Source organism: Phalacrocorax aristotelis, chromosome 10 (genome assembly GCF_949628215.1).
Source record: "Phalacrocorax aristotelis chromosome 10, bGulAri2.1, whole genome shotgun sequence".
Lineage (NCBI taxonomy): Eukaryota > Metazoa > Chordata > Aves > Suliformes > Phalacrocoracidae > Phalacrocorax > Phalacrocorax aristotelis.
In genome coordinates this window covers 22,964,059-22,990,061 of record NC_134285.1, presented here as the reverse complement: position 1 = coordinate 22,990,061, position 26,003 = coordinate 22,964,059, and the positions used below count along the sequence as shown (strand labels likewise).

The following is a 26,003-nucleotide window of genomic DNA, read 5'->3' as shown; positions in this document are numbered from 1 at the left end:
GAACTTTTGTGTTTCTGTGGGGTATTTGGTAAAAGGACTTAGCTTGGGAAAAGTGGACCTCAAAGGCAAAAATCTGCCACTTAGCAAAATCACAATCAAATGATGACTAGTTCAAATGACTGACTAGTTCACTGAATCTCAACAGAGCTAGGGATTTCACCTCCCTCCACATATCAGAAAAGCCAGCCTGCAGAATTGAAGTCAGGGACATTTCAGGAAAACACATCTTTACTGAGGGCCGCGTTCTGTAACTTTGAACTTTCCATCAAAAGTCATTGATTAAAGCAGTTGTGTTGCCTGGCCACTAGCCACGTCTTTCATACTGTAGCCTGGTTTCCTAAGGAAAGAAGATTGCCGTCTTCTTTCTGTAAGAGTGCCATCTTACTGTCTGTTTTCCTGCATTGTTCTCCCTTATCCCAATCACACTGGACTCCCAAAAACTTTTATAGCCTTTTCAAAACAAAGCTGGCTACAACAGCATAAATGGACAGCCTTACCTTGAGATTTAGAGCCATTAGTCATTCATACCTGCTAGTAATTAAATGTGCCATGCGATCCATGCAAACACCTCTCAGCTACAGCTTGCACAGTGGTGGAGCACTGACGTGTTAGAGATAAGAGCACGTATTCTCCAAGCATAGGCTGCGATGTTTTCACATATTACTGTAGCCAAAGGCTCTGCCATGTTCTGGTTGCCTGGTGGCAATGGCAGAGTGAAGCTGGGGGTACCTTTTAAATACTTCCTGAGTCACTACACAGCCTTTCCACAACCCAGATTATTGCCTGATGCTGAGCACAGCAGGGACAAAGTAGAACAGGGCACCGGCTGCCTCAACTCAAAATGTAATTTGAAATCATTTGAACATTAAATACTGATGATTACTTCCTTTGGTCTTCTCCATCAATCACTTCAAGGACTTGGTGGAGGTACTTAAGTTTTCTGAACATGTCAATAAGCCACCACATACAAACTAAAATGAGAAGGAAATCGAACACATATAATAAAAAGGTAAGCTAATGCTATTGCAATCCAGTGTCCACTAACTTGTTCTGAGAGCAGTCTCCAGCCTAGAGACAAAAAAAACAGAACTGAGGAATGAAAAAATAGCAGAGCAGGAAAGGACTGCTTCTTGAGTACCTCAGTAACGCAAAGGCAACATGGGTCTGAATTCCAGAAACGCAAACTCTCAGCTGGGAGTGATAAGAGCAAGAGAACAGGTCTGTGTCCATCCCTGTGCTGTGCTGAGACTGGGATGAACTCATCACAGAGCACAGGTTCAGTGCTGGGGGACCAACTCATCCAGGGCCTCTGGAAGCACAACTGTCCCCTTTAAAAATTCAGAAGAGCTTGAGAGACATAGGCCTCAAATCACAGCCTTGGGAAGAGGAAGCCAACTGAAAAAAAAAAAATCAGAATAATCTGAAATTAAGCATGTTGCTATTATAGATAGAAATGTGCTGAGAAGATACTTTTATTACTTACCTCTTTCCTCTCACACTAACTTTTGCTAGAAACAGTTTGTATTGTAACTCTAACATTCCAGCATTAGGCTAACCTCACCTTCAGTCTTCCTGTCCCATCTGAGTACTATTAGCTCTCTGTTAGAGGCATAACCCACAGCTGCTAATGCCTATGGGCAGGGCTGGTGCTCTCTTGTTCCGGCTTTTAAAAGGGCATCAAAATTCCTGACAGTAAGAAGGGTTAAGTGTTTGTGCTAGTGTTATGGGGTGCTCTTGTTAAGACTCATAAGCTCCTCTTTCGTTTTCATTGATAACTGTTGGTACCTAAATTTTCCCATGGTGTTAGGCTCTAAAACAGCAAGAGAAAGCAAATGTGTAACTAAATACAAATGTGAGATAATCATATAATAACAATAATTTTGTAAGAATTGGAAGGATAGGAAAAGTGAGTAAAACAAACATGCTGTGCCAGAGATGAACAGTAAATTAGACTTTTAAAATGTCTTCATGTTTAATAATCTAAAATGCTGTTAAATTACAGAGGTAAAGCTATAATCAATATATATTTTATTTCCACAGTGTCCCTTTGTTCTTGTCATTGTTGGTTGGTCACCTTGAACAGAGAGGGCTGGGGAGAAATGCTTTTGAAGATTGGAATATATTCTGGTTTTGATTTACAACAGAGGTTTGATGCCTCCTTGATGTGACCCCCTACTGCCATAAACAAACAGACAAATGTAAAAGTAGATAAACATCTGGTTTTTATGACATTGACAGCTTGCCTCAGGTGTTGTTCCCAATACTTCAAGCACATATTCATGTCCCCAAGAAGGCTGAAAGTAGCTTTCTTGTCTGGGTTACCATACAGCCAGTTAAGCATTTTTTACTTTGTGAAATACTGAGAGAGGTGTCTTCCATGTGAAACGTGCCTCTGGAGCCCTAGTTCTCTCCTAGATGTATGCATGGTGCTTTATCTGGAGCTCAGGTGCAAAGCAGAAACACAAGGGTGATGGCTGGCTGGTTTTTGTCACATCAGGAACCAGGTGTTTCTGATTGCAGTTTCCCTGGCCTGGACAAAAGCTCTGGGAAAGCCTCTTGCACTTTCCTCCAGAGAAGAACCTAAAAATAGATTTTAAAATTCACTGCACATGATGTGCTGCTGGCTATTGGCAGGCACCCTGGGAACTTCAGACAAATGACGCTTGCACTGCTGGTTTAGGCTGCAATGACCATGACTGCAGGGGAATAGCGTGCAACAGTACATTGTGTAACGTGGTTTCTGGGCAGCGGGATGGAGAACAGGATGGAAATCTTACTAAACACCCCTGGACGAGCCAGGGTAATCAAGATTGGTGCTGGACTGGATACCAGGAGCTGCAGAATTGCTCACAATGCAGTATTGGCTGTGAGTAGCCAAGGTTAATATGGAACATGACTTTAGTTCAGTACAGAACTTGCAGCAATTTGTTCAGAGGATGAAAATGAGAGGCATGTTGTAAAGGTTTTGTTGCCCAAACCTGCATTACTTCAGGAGGCAGTGGAGTGAGGCCATCCTGTGAGTTATATTTCCACCCAATAGATCTCTCCAAAGCTCCTGCTTCACCAAGAGTCTGTACATGTAACAAACCATTAAGCACTGTCTGTGCAAACATGATGTACATCATAGCCAAGACCTTCAGCCCTGAAAGCACATGCTTCTGTTTACCTGAGCTAAAGAAACAGCTGGTTGGACTTAGCATGCTATTGTGACCAATAAAAGGAAACAACCACCCATCTTAAGGGCTTGTAGTTCTTTCTGGGTGGAGGGTGGAAGTCCTGCCTTGGTAGTGGCTGTTGAGGACAGCATTTCTAAAACGGCAACCCCCTCTCAACACTGTGCCTCCTCATTTGTGTAGCCAAGAGGAGTTGCAAGGGAGAGAGGGGGCCTGGATTCCCCCTTTGAATCTTTCTTACATCTTCTGACTAGAAGTCCTAGTGAGGTAACCAAGTGGAAGAGTTTGTGTACTTGTCCTTTCCTCCTCCTCTACTTTCTCGACAGCTGTCAGAATGAGTATAAATACATCTAAGGACCAGATTCTTGTCAAGAGCCAGCCTGGAGAGGCCAGTAAGTCAGCTGTGCCCATTTTTCATGACACTGAAATAGCGCACACAACGGAAGGCACTATGGTGGCCCATGCTTTGGAAGGGTCATCCGTGCTTTCCAGATGTGGCCTTATATTTCCCCCTCCACCTCCAAAAAGGGAGGAGAAGGAAACAGGTTGACATTCTTCAGGTTCACCACTTATTTTTTACCTTCTTGCGTTGGCTCAAAAGTAGGCTGGGGAAGGGTGGCTCTGGAGCCATGTTTTAGGTCTGTGAATGCAGGAGGAAAAGCTGAAGGAAATACTGACTTTCCCAACAGCTTCTCTCTCCTCCTCCTTGTGCTCAGGAGGGCCATTCCCACAAAGACAGCTGGCAAATGTCAGCTAGGAGAGAGACTGCCCAGGGAATCTGGGGAAAAAAAGGAAACCAGGAACGCTGCCTAGATTTAGGGGAACTGGGAGGGATCTGTGCCAAAAAAGCACCAATATGGTCAATAGTCATCTCTGCACCTACTTAGTAGCTGCCTCTAAGCACTAGCCCCGTCCTCTTTTTGACCCCACAGAAAAGCCATAGTAACACATACATTTTTCTAGGTTCTTTGTTATTATTTTCAAGAGCTGGATAGTCAGTTGAGCTCTTAAATTTGAGTACTGAAAACTGGTGATTGTAGAACAGCAGCACCTTTCATTTTTCCTTCCCATGAGTTAGAAACCTGATCATTACAAAAGGGATGGGGCTGAGTGCAGCTTGTTGCTGGTCTAAGAGATGAGAAGGTTGAGTTCTGGCTCTGCTTCCTTCACTGGGTGTGGGCAGGAGATTTGTCATAGGGGAATGGCAAACCCAGCCAAAATAGAGAGGAGGCTGCTGGGCTTACATGGGTAGGGGAAGAGATAAAAAGATAAAACAGTTCCAGAGAAGGAACATCACAGTATGGTACCCCTCTGCCTGTACGCATGCTCTCATGCCTGAGAGAGCCAGCAGTTCTCCATGGATTGAGGAACGTGGGGGCCCTGGGAGGAGAATCCAGTTTAGTCACCACACTCCTCAGTTCAGCTTTGGGGTTCACAGTCATTTTGCTGAGCAGCTGTAGTGGCACTCCTTGGAAAAGGGACTGAAGCTTCACCTCCTTAGTAGAAAGGGTCTTCCCTCCCCTGTGTTGTCCATTGAAGAAAAGAGAAACCAAGGTGTGTGAAAGGATGTGAGAAAGAAATTCTACTAGAGAGAGGGATGTTATTTGAGGGCATCCTGGGCACAGTTTAGACCCGGGTATGTCTACAGGTTCGCGATGTGCCTGAGGCTGAGGGGGCTGCGGAGGTGGAGGGAGCCTCCTCATCCGTTGTGTCCCCCTGCTCCTCCTTGTGGAGGCCGAGGCTGATGTGGCTCTGCAGGGCTGCTGGGGTCAGCCACTCCTTGGGGAGGCAGCTCTGGAGGAAGGGGATGCACGAGCTGAAGTAGGCCAGGCGGTTCACCCAGCGGGGAATCTCTTTCCCACATAGTATCTGTGGAGCAAACCGAAAAGGAACATGGTTAGTAGCACCAAAACATGGGTGTGCTGGAAATGTAATCCCCATCTGCACCACCGCCTCAGCAGGCTGGATTCCATGTTGCTCAGAAAAGAGCTGTTTGAAACATAGGGAGCATCTTCTGTAGTCAGAAACAGTTATAAATGCAAATGCAAATGACTACATGATTGCTCGACACACACAGAGAGCCCTGCCAGCATCACAGCAGAGGCCTGGGAAAACCGTTCATGGCTGTCGATGGCTTTGGCCACTCTGTTCTCCAGGCAGTCCATGGGTGGTGCTTCTCAACCAAGACAATGACACGCATTTTCGAAGTAGCTTGAAAATTTCGGAAAAATAGTTAGGCTGTTGCTGGCCAGACCTTGAGGAGCCCAGAAGTTGAGCCTGACTAGGTGGATGGAGATGCCCAAGAAGCTGTTCTTGCTGCTCGCTTTTCTTCCTTGGGCTGACACACCGGGTCAGTCAGGTTACAGTATCTGGGGGTACTTTTCCTGTCCCAGCATATCACCCTTTAATTTCTCCTCATATGGTATTTCCTAAATGTGCGGAAGAAAGCAACAAACCGAAAAATACTAGCTTCTCACTAGGCCTGTGTTTCATCATAGATGCTCCTGGCAGTGATTTGGGTTAGACTCTGCTAGCACAGATGTTGTCTGTCATCTCATATTCAGCACAATGAAACAATTTGCTGCATATGGCAGCTCCTTTCTTCTGTAGCATTTGACCACACATACATACACGTGCCAGATTTTAGTAGCTGCATCTGGCTTAGGCCACATAAGGAAAGTTTCCCTTTACATTTTACCATTTCCCCTGACAGAGAAGAGGCATGTCGGACTGCTCAGCTGGGGTGCCTCAAGATCCTGTCTTTAGTAAATATACTGCCTCTGTGGCCCTACACCAGTATACTAGAGCCTGAAGTCTGTGGCAAGTACAGTAGTCATAATATCCTTCCCTCCCAGCGTGCTTTCCCATGGAGCAAGACAGGCAGGGAGGAAACTCTACTCTGCAGACCTTGTCCCACAATTTATGTGGATTAGTGGTTCCAGGGTTGTCCATACTGCATCTTTGGCCAATATTAAATTCCTTCGCTCTTCCTCCCACACTCTTCCCATCTAAAACTACACTTAATATAATACTGTTATTGACAATGGAAATGCAGTGCTCAGAGGTTTCAAGAGAGTTTCAGGGAGCACAAATGGAGCAGTTGCTAGAGGATGGGCTGTGCTGCGTTATAGTTGTTACAGCTGAGGACTGGCTGGTCCTTCATGCTATGGCCTGGGCAGAACAATCAAAGCCCCACTCCAACAGTCACCTTGAAGATAAGGGAATTAGCTTGCTCCAACAGTGTGGAGTTTCCAATGAGGTGTGGAGAAGGTGGCAAACCTGTGACAATGCTAATTTGACTACGGAACTCACTTTATTTTTACATGCATTGTTTAAAAATCAATGTATGAAATTGAAGACATTATCATTAGGTATCAGAGAATGAGCAGAGCCATTTAGTTGCTAAAACTACTTGCAAGCATGGACTGTTCTTTACCTAATGCACGCCAAGCACTTTTATTTCAGTTCTTACCAGTGCTGCATTCTACTTAACCTCAGATGCAGCTATATGAATCTGTATTTTTGAAGTTTTTAATCTGGGGATGATTACTTTATTAGCAATTCTTTATTTCCTTCCAGATTCCTTGTTTCCATCGCTAGAGCTATTGCCTGAGCCTCTAAGCAGGTAACCTCTCCACCTGCATTTAAGACTAATTCACAGAAAATTTGCTGATCCATTTGATTTTCTCACCAGTCATATCTGATCTTTTTCACAAGAATACTGCTGAATTTTAAAAATTGTATTCAGTGTGTTCTACTTGAACATTGAACCTGAGTCAAAGCCAAAAACCGCAGCACAATTGCCTCTAGAGTTTGTAGCATTTATCTTTATTCCTCTCCAGGAACTTTGGCAGCATATTGCTAGTGTAGAAAGTGACTCAGTTTAGGCTCCTTGTGGTGTGTGCATGCATGTGGGTTTACTTTTCAAGCGGTCATAAGTCTTAATAAAGATTTCACCCAGATATTAATAGGAAAACAAAACCAGGATCTGATTCTTCAGGAAATAAGCAGAAAAAACACAACAGCACAAGGTAAGGCTGCCTGGAATAGAAATACTGTTTTAAGATTTGGCTTTCTTTTCTAAGCAGATCCCCTAGCAACTGAAATAACACTTTGAAGTTTGGAAGCAATGCTGAGATATTTGCCTTTTGTTTATGGGAGCTTTTTCACCCAGAATAAATCAGTGAGGAAAGGAAGAACCCGAAAAAGAATGGAGGTGTGTGGGCATCAGGCCATCAACCACCAAAAGGCAGTCTGTGGAGCTTAAGCATAATGATGAAGTCAAAGTGGTTCCCTTTTCCTCAGTCATGCTTGTCCTTGCCTCTTGTCAGTGAAGCCTTGTTACTATTCCGCAGCAAAACACAATGCTTAACAGGAGCAGAAGGGCAACGACAGGGAATTCACTAACACTACAGCTTGCCTCTATGTTTTTTGCTCCTTGTCATACAGCGTATTGTGCTGGAGAATGCAGCAGTACTTAGCTAATGGAGAAACAGCCAGTCAACCTGAGTGGAATGGGATTAAGCCAATTGAGTTTAAATAAAATGGTACAGGCAAGGTGAAGTGGGTTTTTTCCAACTGCATATGAAGCCACAGAAATATCTCCCTACGGCAGCTCTTCAGGACAATTCTCAAGTGAAAACATCACACTGGAACAATAAACTCACAGAAGCCTGTTACCATCCATTGTTTCCATCAGCAGAACTCTTTTTTTAGGGGTTTTTACAGTTTAGGATTTTAGACTTTTTTCTTGTTTGCCAAACAAGTGGCTTTTTCTCTTTTGAAGGGGGTAAACTACTCTGTGATGGGTCACATACTTGTCCTGTCAGACTTAACCAATAAACTGTTATGGGTCAGAAATCACTGTTCTTGACCATTATATCAAATTGTCCTGCCACCATCCCTTCAGGCAACCTTAACGTACCTGTAGTGGAGCCTGAGCTTGACACTTGACAAGAAAGCAGCTGAGCCTCTTAATATGTATCTGACTGGAGAAGGAACTTGAAAGAAATTGACAGTCACAGAAAGGCTAAGCCTATGAGAGATATGTCTGGAAGGCAGCTGTGGGTTAGGTATAGCTTATCTGAGGCAGACAAGTGCTTGGGATGGGAAACCCTGCAGAGTACACGAGAGGCTGGATTACTAGCAGCAAAGCCTGGAACACCTCAGACCACGTAGGGCTTCCCCAAGCTTTGTAAGCTTCCTGTGAACAGTGTCCAGCTGTCATTGCCAAGCATAGGTCTTCCTCATCTTTCTCTCACTGTGAGGTCCCTGAAGGTGTGAGTTATTCCACCCACCTCACAGACCCAGCCAGTCCCTGCTACAGACTGAAATCCAGCGTTCGGGGTAGCGAGCACGGCTTGAGGTTGCTCAGCGAGAGACCTGCCCCTGTTCCAGGCAGAAACATCGGCGGGGTCTGCATGTACTTGCTGCTTCCACTGAGCGGCACCTCGTGACAGACAGCCACGTCTCCCACAGCTGCAGCTTCGTCTGGGGACTCTGCCTAAGAGCTGCGAGTGACCCAGCTGGCGTCTGTAGAGCCAAGTCGAAATGGCAGTTCAGACATCTGTGGCTGAAGCCAAATGTGAGGGAGAAATGGGACCTGACAGTGTGGGTGCTATTTCTGGGCAGCTGTCAAATCCACACCAGGATTTTAATGCATCAACAACTAATTTTGGATACAAAAAGATCCTCTAAGCATCGTAAGCTGTGCTGTTTTGCACTAAACAGTCACTGGTTAAAATGCACAAACTGCCCTGGGAGTAAGGACTGCACCCCATCACTCTTCCCTCCCCTCAGTGCCCCATGAACTAGGTTTTGTTGCTCAACAAGGCCTTAAAGCTTCCCCATAAAGCTTCACTATGGGCGGGGGAGTAGCGTAGCAGCTGGGAACCATGGGTTTAAATGGAAGGCCGTAATGGAAGAAGCTGAGTCTTCTAGAGGAAAACACCGTCAATGTGCTGCATTTTGCGAGAGCTTTGGATCTATGGGCATATACTAGACATTATCTGATACAGTCTAACAGGCTGAGTCCCTTTCAAAATAAAGTGAAGGGCTTTTTAATTGTAGGTCCTAAGAGAAAGCTCTAAAATGCAATAGGTGCTGTGCTGTGCTGGATGATGCAATTGGGGCAATTCAGGCCATGCACAGAAATATAACACAAGGCACTTAGAATTTTGTTTTTTGTGAGCCCTCCCAAAGGCGCCATGTAGTGCTCCAATCCATGAAAATCAAGATGTGCAGAGGCAACATTACATTCCTCAAACCATACATGGTAATTACTTCAATTCTTGTCTTCAAACTGAGGCTCGGAGAGTTCAGCACTGAACATCTGCTGAACCACCCACTGCCACTTCCACTTAGTGGCCTTGCTAAAAATGAGGTGGCATCCACATGGGGCATGCATCTATTTGAGCTACTGTACAGTATTCCCCTTGGTGTGCCTTAGAGAATGCAAAGGACTTTTATTGGTGTCTAACACACACTCCAGAGCACTTTAAAAGTAAAGCCTTTAGAGCCCAAGGAGACTCTTTCCAGTGTTTGCATGAGTTGGCTCCTATGAGGCCTAGACAATATAGCATAGATGATGCTTATCAGGATTTCAGAATAAGGCCATTAGATACAAACCAGCACATCTGCCCAGGCAAAGCTTGCAGGCTGTGCTAGGGCAGCCAAAGACCATATGTAGAAGGTGAAGCATGACAACTCAATGAAATTAGTATTTGGACACATCTGGAATAAACCATTAACCCAATGTACAGGGACACCCTTTACCACCTTGTAAAAAATAAACTACTAGTTTAACTGCCCAGTGCTGGCAGAGCTAAGGGAGTCTGAATGCATCAGTAAGGAATATACCTCTAGCTCTGCACTCCTGATCAGCTGCTGCTACACATGGTATATACACTGAAAATAATATTCCTGAAAAAGAATAGATATACAGCCTTCACAACACACCTGAAAGCTCAGTCTCACCTTGGTGGAGTTGCCATGCAAGGATCAATTGCTTGAACAGACTTATTGTATAGTTATTGTGTAAAAATAGCAATTTCTACTCTAGGGAATGTAACTAGCCTGTGGCAATCAACAGAATAGATGGGGGGACGCTTCACCGGGCCATGAAGCTGCATGCAGCACACATCTAGCAGAGCCAGGAATGCCAGCATCTTGCAGAAGAAAAGGTACAGCTGAGAAACTGTAGATGAGGCTGAATGACCTCCATAATGAGGCTGTGTTCTGGGATGTAGCATCCCAAGTCAAAGGCAGGAAGGGAAAAACCTTTTAAATGAATTTAAGAAACCATCTGAAATGCCCCAATTCTCCTATGTAATCTCTCTTTGTTCAACAGCAGACAGGGCACTGCCACCCCTATGGGTCCTCCCCAGGACTGGGGGAATTTCTCCCATGTAAAGCAGGTGAAGCATCTGCACCACCTTCCTGAGACCAGCCAGGAGTGAGGAGAAAGGGAAAGCATTGAAAGGAGGGACTAATACCCACAGCCTTGCTCCCCTTGTGATGCTTTGTGGGAACGTGTCGGTCACCTCTGTGGCAGGAGGACAGAGCTGCCTCTATGCAGGAGTCTGCATGCAGAAAGAGGCCAAGAACAGAGACAACAGAGTATGTAGCTCTGGGTCAAACAAGACAGCTGGCTCATAGCACCTCAGCACTCGCAGCGCTATTTCACTTCACTGGCCAGGCCACCAGCAGAGAGGCACAGTGGCTGCAAATGTGACATCCTGATGAGCCACATTCAGAGGAGAATTCTGCGTGGCATCGCTGATGAGTTACGTACCAACGCTGGAGTATAGCAATGCCCTCTCTGAGCAGGAAGTTCCTTGTAACCAGCGCTTATACATACAGCCAGCAGCTGCAGGATGACAAGGTAGGCAGCAAGTGGCCTCATAACAGATGACCATTTTGGGAATACTAAGTATAATTAAGTCTGGGCTTGTTAGTGACATTTAAAATAACGACTCTCCCACCGAATGAATGAGCAACTGCAATTCATTCATATTATCATGTTGGCGTGAAGAGGAACTGCCTTCTCCTAGCAGGTGCTGTTTCGAGACCAGTGGCTGAGAACAGCTGTTGCCTAATAGGGTTGTCCTTTCCAGCATTATGGACATGCTGCATGTGACCAGACCAACCCACATGCATAGAGGGATGGACATCAAAAGCATCTATTTTTCCTGGATAGCTAACCAAGAAAATCCTTTGTTTCAGCCGCAAGCCTTGTTTCCTAACATTAGTGAGCAGCAGGTTACTGCAGATGGAGATACAATAAGAGAGAATACAGGAACTCATAGGAACAGGGAGAGACCTTCTGTCTGGCACTGTTGGCAGGACTCCTAAGCAAAAGGTTCCAGCCTCTAAAGCCTATCAACACACTTAGACAGGTCATTTACACTCCTGACACTTTTCATTTATCAACAGGCAGCTGGTGAAAAGGACAGGGTTTTTCCTTGCCATCTTAATTCATGGAAAGGAGACATGTGTTCTCAGGCATTTGCACACAGAAAGACTCAAAGGCTCCATGATGGTGTGACTAGAGTTGAATTCCCCAGACAGTGAGAACTAACTTAGATCCAAGGTATTATGCTTATTTGTAACAGATAAGGGGTTTTGGTTTGGTAAGTCAGATGTAAAAAGCATATTAAAATCAAATAGATGGTACAAAGCACCCACATTTACACCAGCTCCAGAGAGCTTAAGTTTGGGCTTGGGGTTTGTTTGTTGTTTCTTTGGGTTTGTTTTTGTTTTGGTTTGTTGTTGTTTTGGGTTTGTTTTTGTTGTGGTTTTTTTTGTTTGTTTTGGATTTGGTTTTGTTGCTTTTTTTGTTTGTTTTGGGTTTGTTTTTGTTGCGGTTTTGTGTTGTGGTTTTTTTTGTTGTTTTGTGGTTTTTTGTTTCGGGTTGTGCTTTTTCTTGTTTTGGGTTTGGTTTTGGGGGGTTTTTTTTTGTTTGTTTTGGTTTGGTTTTTTCAAATTTACATATCTTCACATTTAATCTTTTTGAGTACATAGATCACAGTAAAGGGAAAATCTGAAATAACTGCAAAGGCACATGTATCAAAATCAGCCCTTTTTCAAAAAACTGAAATGATGTGGTAAAAATTTGCCATTGGGGGGGTTTTGATTTCTGAGTCAAATTACTTGCAAATTGCAAGTAGACAGACAGGGGAAAGAGGATGGACTGAGAGCTGAAAGGTACATATAAGAGTTATCCCACTAAATTTTTGTTGGGCTAGAGGACTCATTTAGGATAGCAAGGCTAGAAATTGTTAATGATGGAAAAAGGAGTTTATACTTTTATAGCAGCCTTCATTCTAAGCACTTCCCAAATGCTTCAAAAATTTCAACTAATACGCAAACTACACCTAGAAATCTCATTTACCACTGCAGAAAAGCCACATCTGGAATGCAGTATAGATATTTATTACCTGCATGCAGTCAAAATTTTGCGTACTTGCAGGCAGAGACAAAAGGAAAAAAATTACACCCATCTGAAATCATGAGGATAATTTATGGGTACAGGACATCTATTAATAAGCTTCTTCTAAACGTATGTGGCAGTTAAATACCAGAAAACAAACGCAGCCAGTTCCCCATAGAGCTAACAACATTCAAAGGCTGCTGCAGCGAAGCAAGTCTATCAGCTTCGGTAAGGACTGGCTTAAGCACCAGGAAATAAAGCTTTCCTAACATTCTTTCATGCCCTGTGGTTGGTTTTTTTGTTTGTTTCTTCATTCATTTCCTCCTTCCTTGCTGTCTGTTGGGAGCATTGCATCCCCTGCTACTAACAGGATCGCAGGTAGGCTTTCATGCAACAAAACACTTACCTCCTCTACAATAGGAACAACTGAAAAGCAATTGTTGACTAAGGAAAACGTGGGTGTTACTTGTCTACTTAGGATCTGCTGAAGACTGGTTTATAAGACTTCTGCTGCTTTTGACTGTGACTCAGATGGCACCTGAAGCTCCCTTCTCTGGTGTTTAACCCTTTCCCTCTGATAGCTTTCAGGCTAAGGAGAGCTTAATAACATTATGATGAGAACTCACATGTGCCTGGGGACGGACCTGAAAAGCTTTAGGCTTAAATTATTCACTGATGATTAAAAAATGCCCTCATTTGGTCCTTGATTCAGCAAACCTACCTTTTTCAGAGAATTTAATGGAAGTCAAGCTCCTCTAAGGAAAGCAAGATTCTGATATAAGTTTGTTATATGCTGTCAGCTTTGCCTTGGCTGAAAAAGGAGTGAATAGCCAGAGAGAAAAAACTATGCACTGGCTACCATCTTCTGTAACTTCAGCACAGCGCCACACCCTCTACCAGTAAATAAGATCCCTCTGTTGTACCAAAGCTCCAACCACACCGACAAAGGACAACCAAGACAGCTGCACCATCAGGAAAGTATATGTCAGACGTAGCTCTAAAGCGAATCATAGAGATATCTTACACTGTGCCTCAGTTACGAGAGATGCATTTTCCTGATATCACACTGATACACAAAGCCTCTCTGCTACTATCAATAGGACAGACCTTTCCCAGTAATACAAAGACAAGGGGAAAGAAGCCCTATTATCCAGCCTAGATGTGATCCACATGCAGGGAAGCCTGATTGCACCAAGATCATCCCCTGCCTCCAAAGGGAAAAAAAAACAAACCACAGACTGTGTGGCTTCACCAAGCATTTCCATCTAGTCTGGCATGCAGGTTGAGTAATATCACCGTGGTGTCAGCATCAGTAGTGGGTATGCTAGATGACCACTTCTGTCCTCTGTAACCATCAGGCTGCAGGATTCAGTGACAGACTCCATCTGTTAATCTTCAAGGTATTTCCTACTGGAGACCATCCTTTTAGGCTGATTTGAGAAAGTCCTGCTAACTTTGGGAGACTGGGAGCTATTTACTTCCTAGGTTGAGCATTGGAGTTCTGCAGCTCTAAGACTGGCTGCAAAGCATTTGACTGTGACAGGGTTCATAATCCCTGCCCTGTAGGAGCCAGCCTCATCTAGGATGCTAAAGAATTTTCCAAGGCTGACCTAAGCCACCTCAGATGCTTCGGAGGCTTTCTTCCCCTCCTGTGTCAAGAAACAATAGGCCAAACTCCATTAACCCCCAGGCCTATTTTCCAAGGCCCCTTCAGCCCAGGAACAACATCCCCAATTCCCCCAAGTATTTTTTTTCTCCCTCCAGAAATTTCTGCAAGTCCTACAACTTCAAAAATGAGCTTCTAAAACCACAAACACATGAATTCTGATTTAGGCCTCTCTTCGCCTGCTAAAATGTGTTATCTCTCTGTTTATGTAAATAATTAAAGTAGGACAGTTGCCACAGGCGAGGCTAAGGAACTCCCTGCTCCAGAACATCTTGTAGCTCATATTCATGAAAACTTTTGCTGAAATATAGGTGAAAAGGTAAATAGATCTTTAGTCCAAGTTGTTCACCCACACCTCTGCAAGCTTCCTTCTATCCAGGAAGCTCTCAGTCACTCGCAGATGAGTAAGTCTCACCCAGTTGAAAGTTCTGTTTGAACCCTCAAAATGTCGTAGCAAAAGTTGTAATAAAACTGTTGGATCCCTCTAAAAGGCTCTGCTTTTGATAACTTGGTTGACTCTGAAAATCCTAGTTCAGCTCTAATTAGTTCAAATTTTAGCCATTTACCTAGATGGCATCTCTGAGCACTGTCCCCTTGATCCAATCCTTTGGGCCAAGAAATGCTGAGTAATAAGGAATCAGAGCCTTTAATATTGAAAGGAATAAAGGAGTGAAAAGGATCAGTGGGTACAAAAGGAAGCTGGATAATGAGACGCCAATCTGTTTTCCTAAAGGGTTTTTAATCCCTCAAATCCAAGTGACCTAAAAGAGCCTTCTGAAGAATGATCACATGCGGATGTGAACCATACACACCAACTTCAGAGTTGGCTCTAGTCTTTTTTAATAGCTTTCTCTGGGTATAAGAGAAAGTCGTGATAATTTAGGAAGCAAATAGGGATGTTTAACTGAGCTTCACCATACATCAGTCATGCAGCCACATTCTGCTATCAGTGACTCTAGGGGAATTTGTATCCGATCACTCAGGTGTTTCTGAGCCAGGTTTGTCCCAGGGGCTGCTGCAGATTCTCTGACCATATTCTTACAGATCCAGACAGGTCCTACTAACACAGACACTGCCTTCTCCTTAAAAAAAAAAAAAAAAAAAAAAAAAAAAATAGTAGGGTAGTTTTAGAGCAGCTGCAAGACAGATAAATAACTCCAGGCTGGGAAACTGCTACAAAATGCAGAGGGGTTTGACCTTTTCTGGTACTTAAGATAAATTACGCATACAAATCAGAAAGAAATCATTACCCTTTCAAAAAGGGGGAAGAAAGACATGATAAAAGAATAAAACCTTCTGTCACTGCTGCCCTCAGGTAAAGTTCCACAATCATCAATTCGTAAGACAAATCAAATCAGTGCCTCTCAACTAATCTCCTAATTACGAGATAAGCATCAACTTCATATCTTGTCAAAAGGGCCCATAAGACCCACTGATGTTATTGCTATTCCACCACTGGTAAGGCTATTGGGGAATAAAAGGGACTATCTTCTGTGGTGCTCAGAAGCCACACTTTAATAATTATCTGTCATGCGTCCTATGGCAAGGTTCTGAAGAGTTTCCTTAAATAGGGATCATTCCAATTGCTTGGCAATAATCACACTGATGAAGGGAAGAGGAGGAGTGGTTTCCTTGAGTCATTCCACTTATCTTCCAGTTCTGGTGCTGATTCAAAGGTGTTTTCTCCCTTCCCATGGTGGTTTGCCCTTTTCCAAAACATGCTGTAGCAACTGTCATCACTCTGGTAAGAACACAGCTCCATAGCTTTTCTTAGACAGGAAACTTCAGAAGCATGGAAAGTTGCTGGTGGGAAGTAAATGAGTCATCTTCTGTTTGTGAATGGGCTAAGCAGCAAAAGCTTTTTTAAAGTCTTTAAGCTGCAGTAACAGGGTATGATCCTTACACTCAATACTGAGGAATATCACCAGACTAAAAAAGAACCTGGAAGCCAAAAACCTTCATCCTCCCTCTGATATTCTAGTTACTGCTATCTTCTCTAAAGAAGCTATCCTCAGGCACTGTACACTCACCATATGCCTTCTTATCAGCAGGGCTTATATTCTTATATGCCCATATTCAAACCCCTGGCAGTCAACTTTTCTCCTTTACATGTATTTGGGGGTACAAGCTGTGCCAAGCGTGTGTTTGCCTTGCCTACTACCTGCCTCCCACAAGCCTGTATTGTAAAGTGTTGCAGGTCAGTCATGAGCCATGCTCTTGCATTGAGAAGAGCCCTCTGACAGCAGTTTCACAGCTCCCTGTATCTGCATGCACCTACCCTTACCTATCCCCAAAGAACAGTCTTGGTGACAAAGAGTGTGTAACTGTGTGTCTGTCTTGGCACGTCATGACATACTTCCTCGTAGCCCACTGCCATAGCGACAAGTGCTCCTGCAAAGCAGTGGCATGGCTGGGACCTCAGACCTGTGGGTCCTTGCAGGGGAACTTAGCGCCCAGGAATTACTTTGAATTTGGCTTTTTCCTGAAAGCACAAATGTATGCCTCTCCCTTTACGTCTGCTTTACAGCAGTTTGTAATTTCTGTCCTTTCACTATCTCACATCATCTTGTTCTGAAAAATCAGGAGATTCAACAAATCACATCATGGAAAGAACTAATTATTTTAGCCTTTCTTTTTGTTTTAAAAGGTTGTTCTAATGTTCGAAAGCCAATATTTTTTCCGTCTGGCAGAGTTTACATAGCCTCTTTCATCAGCCAGGGCAACTCAAAAAGAACATAAATATTTTGCGATTCCTTGACAGGCCATTTCAACATATTGATGTAAGTATACATAGGGGATTGTTAGGAACACAGTGACTTAACAACAGATGATCATACAGAAGGGCTTCACCCAGTATTGATGTGGCCCTAACTGAATTCACCACACATGCATAACCTTATCAGAATGCCAAAATCCCTGCTGTGTGCCAGCAGTATTACCTGCCTGGAGTACTGACACACAGAAAGGCACAGAAGCTCAGAACAGGATGGCAAGTTTGGGCCGTGCTACTGATGGCCTGACTGATTTTTCATTGCAGAAATTGCAGGCATAAGTCCCCCAAAAAGGACTGGCCATCCTCCTGGTCAGTTTCTTCAGAGAGCATAGTACTGATACTACTTGATTTGGGGGGACTGTGAACATAAGGAATGTGAAACGAACAAGCTTCCTGTAGGCAAATCGCTAATCCCAGTTTGATGAACCTCTTCATTTTAACCCACAAACAATTTGCTTAAGTGGTTTATAAATATAGGTACTGTGGGACCATGCTGCAGGAGTCAGAGTGACTGAGGTAACCCTAACTAGATTTCCACTGCTTAGATCAAGCTTCCTTCACCTTCCCACACTGACATAGAAGGTGAGGGTAAAGGGAAGAGCACAAAGGATTATTTAGAGGGAAGACCACAAAGGAGTATTAGGTGGTCTGTGTACCAGCAACCTTAAGTTGAAGCTAGGCAAATGCACAGTGGGTGCATCCAATTTCTCCCTCATGACTACCCACTAGGAAATTCTGCCCCGCTTTACATCAGAACTTCCTTCAAAACTAATCAAGATGGTGTGTGACACTTACTAGGCGAAGACTTATGTTCTCTGGTAGTTCCTCACTTCTTAAACAACCCAGAGCTCCCCAATGAAGAAGAATTTCTCAGGAAATCTGCAGGAAGAGACTCCTGATCATGCAGCATGTTCACTGAATTGCTCACTGAGAAAGCTGCCATGAAAGGGCATTGGAGAGGATGAAGTCTGAAATGCTGCTGCTGAAACCAGGAGCTGCTTTGTGAGTAGACACAGCCATGCCTCTTTGATCCAGCAGCTGCTCATTAGAAGGCCATAAGGAACTGGCAAAGCAGGCAGAGATCTGTGTCTTGAGCAAGTATGAATACACTTGGCAGTCTGCAGCAGGGAGTAAGGAAAATTCAGAGCTGAGTGCCAGTGAGGAAGTACAAAGGCCCTTGCAGCATACAAGTGAGTGTGGGCAGGAAGATCAGAAGACTCGGAGGAGATGCATGGCATTGTAGGGAGAGGCTCAATGCCACAGCAGCAAGCACTTAGGCTGCAACAGTGCTGCGAAGTGAGTTTTTTCAGAGGTAGATAGCCAGTCAAAGGCATGCCTAGTGATTAAGTAGAGCTTATCTGCCTGTGCTGGACTTGCTGCAGTCCAGGGAGTTTTCAAGATGCGTGGCCAAATGGCTTAGTCATGAACATAGGTCTGGACATGCCCCTAACCATTTGCAATCAGTCTGCATTGCCTACTTAGACCATAAATTCTATAACTGTTAAAGATAACTGATACCACTTATCCTGGTAGGACCTGAGGCATCATTGTATTAAACATGAATTTGACAGAAAAATAGTTCATAAACAGATATAAATATTTCTGGATGGACGTTCTATTTGCTGAGAAAACACTGATAAAAGAGAAGGAAAACAAAAACTTTGAAAGTAAAGTTTGACTCCTGTGGCTTCAGCAGTCCCTCTGAGGACAGGAAACCTGGATTACAGGTCCTGGCAATTGGACATGTGGCTGTCATCTCATGGTGTAATCCTGAGAAAGCTGATCTGGGAGGGAGAGCCAGCCTTGTACCTCCTTCCCATTCCCTCTGCAGAGTTGTGACCTCAGCCAGCAGGACACACGGCTGCACCTGCCCTCAGTCCGTGTGACCAGATGGTATCTTCCCAACTCATGGCCCAGCCACCAGGACAACACCTGTATGGACACTAATTAGCAAGCCCACAGCCAGAGGAGGAAATTAAGGTGGCCCAACAGAGCTACCTAGCACATGACTTACAGCCAGATCTCAGGGCCTGCCAGACAGATTTGTGTAAACACACATTAACTCATGCATCACTACATGGCTATAAAGCTCTAGCTCTGGTTTTACATGCTGATACAGAACAATACAAGCCATAAACCAGCTAATTAACCTTAGCAGATAAGAGAGCTGTCATCAAAATATTTCAGAGCCCTTTTTAAAGGCAGGAAATAACCCAGCATACAAGGGGAGATACTTAGGCACAGAGCAGGGATGTGACTTGCCTGACATTAGTCGGGGGCTCAGAACAACCATCGCCTGAACTCACCACACTGCTTATGCCCCTGGGCAGAACTGCAGGAACCAGAGCTGCTCATTTCCTCTTTCATGCTAAAAATTAGCCTCCACCTGCTTCTGTGGTGAAAGGGCACTGTGCTACCGACAGCATCACCTTTCAGCTGGGCTACAGCAAAGACACCAAGAATTTATACTCACTTAAAATCTTTGGCTGCCTTTTGTGTGGCTGGAGTTAAAACCCAGTTCCAGTGAGCAATTTTATTCTGTTGAAAAAAATTTCTACATCTTTTAATTCTTTGAATACTTTCTCCACTTTCCTGTCTTTAACTGCCACATAACATGGCTACGCATAAATAGATGGTAATTATTGTTATTGCTGCTTCACAGATGAGGAGTCTGAAGGAAAGGGCAATATAAACAGACTCATCTCAGAACTGGTTTTAGGGCACAAGTATCAGTTCTGTTTTCTGCCCTCTATGGTGACACATATCTACACAGTGTTGAAAGCCACTCCTCATGTAGTCAGCATGTTCTGCACACTATAAGGCTGTACCTCTACATGGTAGGATCTGGACCTTTCTAATGTGATGGGTTTTGTTTAGTTTTAATAGGAACTAGTGCAAGAAAAAGAAAGAAAAAGCACTAAGTCTGTGAAGTTAAGCCAGCATTCAGATGTTGGGAAATGAGAACAGAAATTTTCATTACATTCAGTTCTGTCTCAACAGATTTCAAGCAGTCTTTCCTTCAAGAGGTTAGAATTATCCCAAGATAAGCTGTGTTACTTCTCACCCAGCTTGAAAACACAGTATTTAAACTGACCTAAATCCTGAGTAAATTCTGCTTCTGGGAGTAGGAGTGTCAGAACTAGCAATTTAGGCTTTTGGTTTATTATCTGGACAGATTACAGGACAGTGAATGAGCACACGGAATCCACCAAGAAAGCGCTTGCAGGAAGACTTAACCCTAAATTCCACCTCTGTAAAGAAGTTCACTGAAGGTGTATTGAAAGCAAAATTTAAAATACCCCAGTAGTAGGTTTTTTTTAAGTAAGATTCTTATTTGACTTATGTTTGGAAGGTTGGATAAGAAAGGGTCAGTGAGGGGTTCACTGATAAGTTGCAGCAGAATCAAGGGAGAATGGCTTTGAGCTCATTACTTGGACATGAGACAGAAATTTTACATATCAAAGTATGTAATAAGCAATGACCTTATTTCACTGCTACAGGTAAAGGGTTTTTTTTTAGCTTTCACTAATAATCACACAGATTTCTCCCGGGTTTCCTTCATAATTTTTAGGGTTCCCATTTTCTGTTCTAGTAATTTGATTCTTTGACTCCAAAACAGTAGTATGGCTAACATTGATTTGATCACTGTACTGCTTGAAAGTTCATTCTGTGTTTGCACCAATACAATTCCTTCCCGTTTATTTTTATTTGCTAACAGTTACAGAAAGGACTCAGTCATTTTCTCTTTCTGTAATTAGCAAGGATGAAACTGATAGAGAACTGGTTTTCCTAAGAACCTAAGCAGGTCTCTTGTAAGTGAATTGCTAGCTCTCAAATTCACTAGGGATTTTCTTACAAAAAAATCATACAGTTTTTTCTACAGAATCTCATCTCACTCGGGATCCGTGATGGGCCTGCGTGGGGATAAACAAACACTTGTGGCAAAAGAGGTTATTGGCATAGGACTCTTGCCCCATATGATGAAGAAATGTGAGAATTGTGTAATGAATGAGGATAGGGACTTTGGAAAGATAAATTAAAATTTCAATCTTAAAGCAGTTGAAAACTATTGTGAAGAACAATATTCTCTCCTTGCGTTTGCTGTAACACACCTATGGAAAGCACGGAAACAGTTTTTATGGAAGATCACTTCCATTTTGTGCTTTTCATGTCTTTTCTGGCACTGGCTCAAGATCCTGACTTCAGATTTCCACAAATACCAAATACTCATACCTTAACTGAAACACATTAAACATCTCATCTGGAAGATGAGGAGGAAGGCACCTTCCCCCAAAAATAATCAGATCTTTGAGAACTGAAAATAAGATACTCCAAATTAGCAGGTAGTTGGGATAAATTTGTGCTTCTCTGTACTTCAATTCTCTCCAAAGAGAAATAACAGCTATCTTATAATTCACAGTGTTTTTGTGAACGTGAAAATGAATAAGCAGCAAAGATGTCTATGAGAAAATCAATACTTTTTAAAATGGGTTTTGGATGGTGCACATTAAATAAGGAAAAGGGACACCCACTTCCTGAATACTGCAAATTTTTCTTTGCAGAATGCTGACAAGCCATTTTTATTCCTTTGTAGATCATGTAGGGTTATTTGTGCTTGTTATTAAAATGATGCACATTTGCATGCTAGCCAGGTCTGCCCTTCCAATTCCTGCTCAGTGTCTATTCAGTGAACCAAAATTCAGGCACTCCTAATTTCCCACACAGTTTAGACCAAACACATGATAAACCTGCTGCATGTCCACCTCCTGATCCCATCGCTTTCAACAGCAAAGGCCTTCCAGAAATATTAAACTCTGAGACAAGAAATTTGGCTATGGGCTCTGGCCAGGCCTGTGCTGACCCCAGTTCCCTTTCTGTAAGCAGATAAAAAAGAGAAATAGCTGTGCCCACCTCAGCCAAAGCAGCAGAGAAGTGATTACAGTTCTTGTGCATCAGGTGGTATGCGTTTCCTTTGTACTCCTTGCCCAGCTCTTCCATAATCTTATCCACGTCCTCTTCTGTGAAGTCTGTAGTGCCCAAGGCAATGGATTCTCTAGTTAAAAACAAAACACACAACAGGAAGCATGGAAAGATACAGTGAAGAGAACGACACGTACCCAGGGAAAGGAAATGATCAGACGTTGGCAAGAAGGACAGGCTTAAAACATGGGCATGCATGTCTGGTGCTATCAGAGACTCTCACTAAGAAAATGGCACAGTAATATCCCCAGCTTATCCACAGAGCAGGTTACAGCACAGGACACAGCCCCAAGAGCTTCCTGCTCACCATCAGAGAAGTCTCAGCTCTGGGGGTCTGCTCCCACTCTGCCCATCGCCCCTCAATAGAAACTTCCAGTAGGACAGCAGAGATTATTTTCTCACAATGGCGAAGGTTTCCATGGGGTGGACCACGAAGGAGAAGGCCGAGAACTTGATGCAGAAACCCATTGCTTCTCCCAGTATTCACTCAATAACACTCATGCTTCTAAAAGTCTCCAACAACCCTCAACATAAACTGGCAGTCTGGGAAGGTCAAGCCCCACTTGCCATGGGCAGTTCCTTGACGCACAGTCTGAGCACCTTGAACAACACGTTAATGCAGCATCCTCTCAGGCTCTTCTAGCAGCTGACCTGTCTCTTGTGACAGAGTAGCAATAAACACAGAAGATTACTTCTGGTACTCTGTGCAGCATCCATAAACAGGTGATACTCAAAAAGACTAGGTTTTGGGTTTTGCCCTGCGCACTGGCTCTGTGTAACACAGTTACTCCTGTTCTTGCTGACAGGTGAAACCAGGAGCACAGAAGACACAGAAAATATGAAAAAGAAAAAAGGCAGTTGCATTAATTTGTAAGTATGCTTTCAAACCCTGCTGAAGGCAGTTCAGCGCTGTTCCCTGTTTGGTGTACACACGTTTATTCACCTCCAGAATCCCTGCAGGGCTGCCTTTGAACCAGCATCACGTAAAGGATGCAGTGAGGGTGCTTATGAGGAGAGGCAAAGGGGGACCCAGAGGACTTCCCTGCTCCCCCTATACTTATGGCTACCAGGGGGGAGAGGAGAAGAGGTAGAAAAGGGCCCTTACTTGAATTTAAAGGTCTCGCCAAGTTCTACTGCACTGCCAGGTGTGATCTCGAAAATCCCACTGAAAGGGTAGGGATGCCCTCCATAGGCAAACTCTGACAAGGAAAGAAACAGACTGTGAGTAATTGAATGAACACAATGTCAGGAAAAAGTCTATGGCAGCTGTCTGCATGGCTCAGCATCAGCACCAGGGGCTGGGCTATTGCCAGCTTTGGTCTCAGCCAGCCTCTGAAAGCCATTTTCCCTGTCGGGTTACCCACCAGCCTGAGGATACCCTCACAGCCTCCCTCTGTACTAACACTACTGCTTTCCCACAGCACCAGGAAACTCTCCGAGGCTGTGTCTGTGCCCATCCAGGGGGCTTCCTCTCAGTGGAAAGTTCTGCAGTCGTGACGTCTATAAACATTACAAGAGACTGTCGGCGGTGGTACTGAGCTGTAAGTCTTTTCTAGAGTAGGGAGAAATCAGGTCTTCTTCCAGAGTGATTTAGAGGCAGTGACTGGGAATTCTTTGCAGAAAGCCAAGCTGATTGTGCTCTGCTGCCTCAGTACATGGGTCGAGCCAGGAGGCCCCTCCATGTCATACAGGCCATCTTGCATGGCCTGTGAAACACAGCCTGTAAACCTCATGGTGTCAAGCACGCCGTCTCGCATGGCATGTGAAAACTGTGCTTAAGATGGAACATGGCACCCCAGGGGGTTTATCTACTGCATGGCACTGGCTAAAAATACCATCAGTGAGATATCCCAAGTCATTCCCATTTAATGCTGAAGTAGGAAACGGGAAGTCTATGATGTTAGTCTGTCCCTCACTGCACTACAGCTGTTTTCCCAGATCCCTTGACTGCTCCTTTTGCAATGGGTGCTCTAGCCATCTTCAAGCCCATCCAGACCTTTTCAGAAGTCTTACAAGACATTTTTTTCCTTGAAACTCTGCTGTTTCAAAAGAACAGTTTCCAAGATCTGGAAATCCAGATTTCAAGATTTCTAGGCCATAGACATTCCTAAAGAATTACTGCAAAATTGATTTACACTGACACAGGCTTAGCACAAACATGCATATGCAGCTCTCCCCCTCCCCCATTCCCCCCCTTCTCTCTCTGTCCCTCCTTCACTGCAGAACAGCTTTCCAACACTGCTTGGTCCCTCCTATCTGCCATCCTGCTACACACCTGCGCAAGCTACAGAGGCTGCACTTACATGCTGAATATAAGAAGGGCTACGTGGCTCATGACAGAACTGCAGGAGTTCCTGCTGGACTCCACAATGGACTTTAAAAAGAGAGCTGGTTGAGTTTTTCACTCCTCAAAACATCCTTGCCAAAAGCTAGAAATTTGGGGTGCTTTTCAGTATCAGACTAGCCATATGGTTGTCCCCATGTTCTGCAGGTAGTGAAAAGGAAATATTCATACCTCTGCCGTAGATCTCGATGCCAGAATGGAAGACACCAATCCCCAAGGTGGAGGTGTATTCATTTATCCAGTACTACAGAAAAAGAAAAGCCACATTTGGAAGCATTAGTGGAAAAGAAACACACTATCTTGGTCTGGGATATATCCCCCATCTCCTGTCCTCAGGGCAACTTCTCTTTTGGACAAAAGCAATTTTGAAATTATCTTGAGACAGACAAATTGAGACTCCTTACAGACCAACAGAAGCAGGCACTGTGTTTATACAGGTGACTGGGATTAGGTCTCTAAAAAATGCTCATCTAGTCCATTCCACACAATGCATTTCCCTGTATTCCCTGATATAAGTGGGGTGGAACCTGCTACAGGATGTGAGATTATTTATCTATCTTCTCACTTAAATAGCTGACAGTGAGCCAGTTTTACTGATTCACTTGTCTTATCTGATCTTCAAAATCTCGGGTTCCCAAGAATTCAATCCCCAAATATTTTCTGCACACCGTTTTACATCACTTCTCAACATCTACTTTTTATTAAGTTGGTTTTAGACAATGAGATCTTGGAGACAGACATCCATTCCTCCCACAGGTCAGAGGAGCACCATTTAGTAATCATCTATATGACATTATGATTCTATAAATTTTTTTTAATAGAAAAAAAGAAGCTCTGAGCTTACTAGTCAACATTTTGCTCAGAGACACCATATACTACCAAGCATCATTTCCAGAAGGGACAAGGGCTTCCTGCTCCAAAATTAGGTCTAAGGTGACCAGAACTTCTCCCAAGTTAAAGACAAATTTTCAAGAGGAGCTGTTAAGTAACTTCATTGCTCTGGAGTCTAGCACTTCCCCAGTACATTTAGAGCAGAGGAAGACTGCAGTACGGTGCATGCAAGCGACAATTCCTCTACCAAACATTGCTCATTGTTTCCACCATACCATGAAGGACAGTGCAGACTCCCAGACAAGTCCCAGCTAAGCTAATTCTGGAGTGGGAAGCCACACAGCCATGCCAGGGCAGTGCTGCATTGGAGATAATTAGCCCTGCTCAGCACCAGTATTTATTAGGTTAGCTGTAGAGCTGTGCTGCCACAGAAATTATGCTTTCAGGCAATGAGTGGAAACTGCCCATGCCCAGTATATTTACAGTTCACTTACAGCTGCTGCACAGTGAAAATGCATCTGTAGTAACTCAGAGCAACTGAATTCTTATTGTAATCAAGCACTGCAAGAAAAGTGAGTGTTGTTCACTTGTCCCTGTACAATGACGTGACAGGTTCATTCAGCTAAAATTCTCTTTTGGGTCTGGTAGCTGCTTCTGGTGGAGTCAGAACAAGCTGCACCTTCCCTGGTGTCACTGAGCTGCCACTGTATAAGTGAGAACCTCTCTGCTGTCAGGTAACCAGAGGTCTGGCATAATACATCTATTTTCCTCACACTACTTGCTTATATATTTTTGATGACTGCAGT

General features: G+C 43.8%; 1 protein-coding gene across 6 annotated transcripts in view; it reads right to left on the bottom strand.

Moving 5' to 3' along the window:
• Positions 1–1,953: 1,953 nt before the first annotated feature.
• The window catches only part of LOC142062787 (deubiquitinase DESI2-like), a 90,781-nt gene continuing 66,731 nt past the window's right edge, over positions 1,954–26,003 (bottom strand). For all 6 annotated transcript variants that reach the window (XM_075105761.1, XM_075105765.1, XM_075105763.1 and 3 more), the window contains 4 exons: positions 24,538–24,610; positions 23,128–23,221; positions 21,954–22,095; positions 1,954–5,042 (listed from right to left, as the gene is read on the bottom strand). In XM_075105761.1, coding sequence (XP_074961862.1) covers positions 4,800–5,042; positions 21,954–22,095; positions 23,128–23,221; positions 24,538–24,610 — 552 coding nt within the window. In that variant the 3' untranslated portion in view covers positions 1,954–4,799. The remainder of the gene's footprint in view (positions 5,043–21,953; positions 22,096–23,127; positions 23,222–24,537; positions 24,611–26,003) is intronic.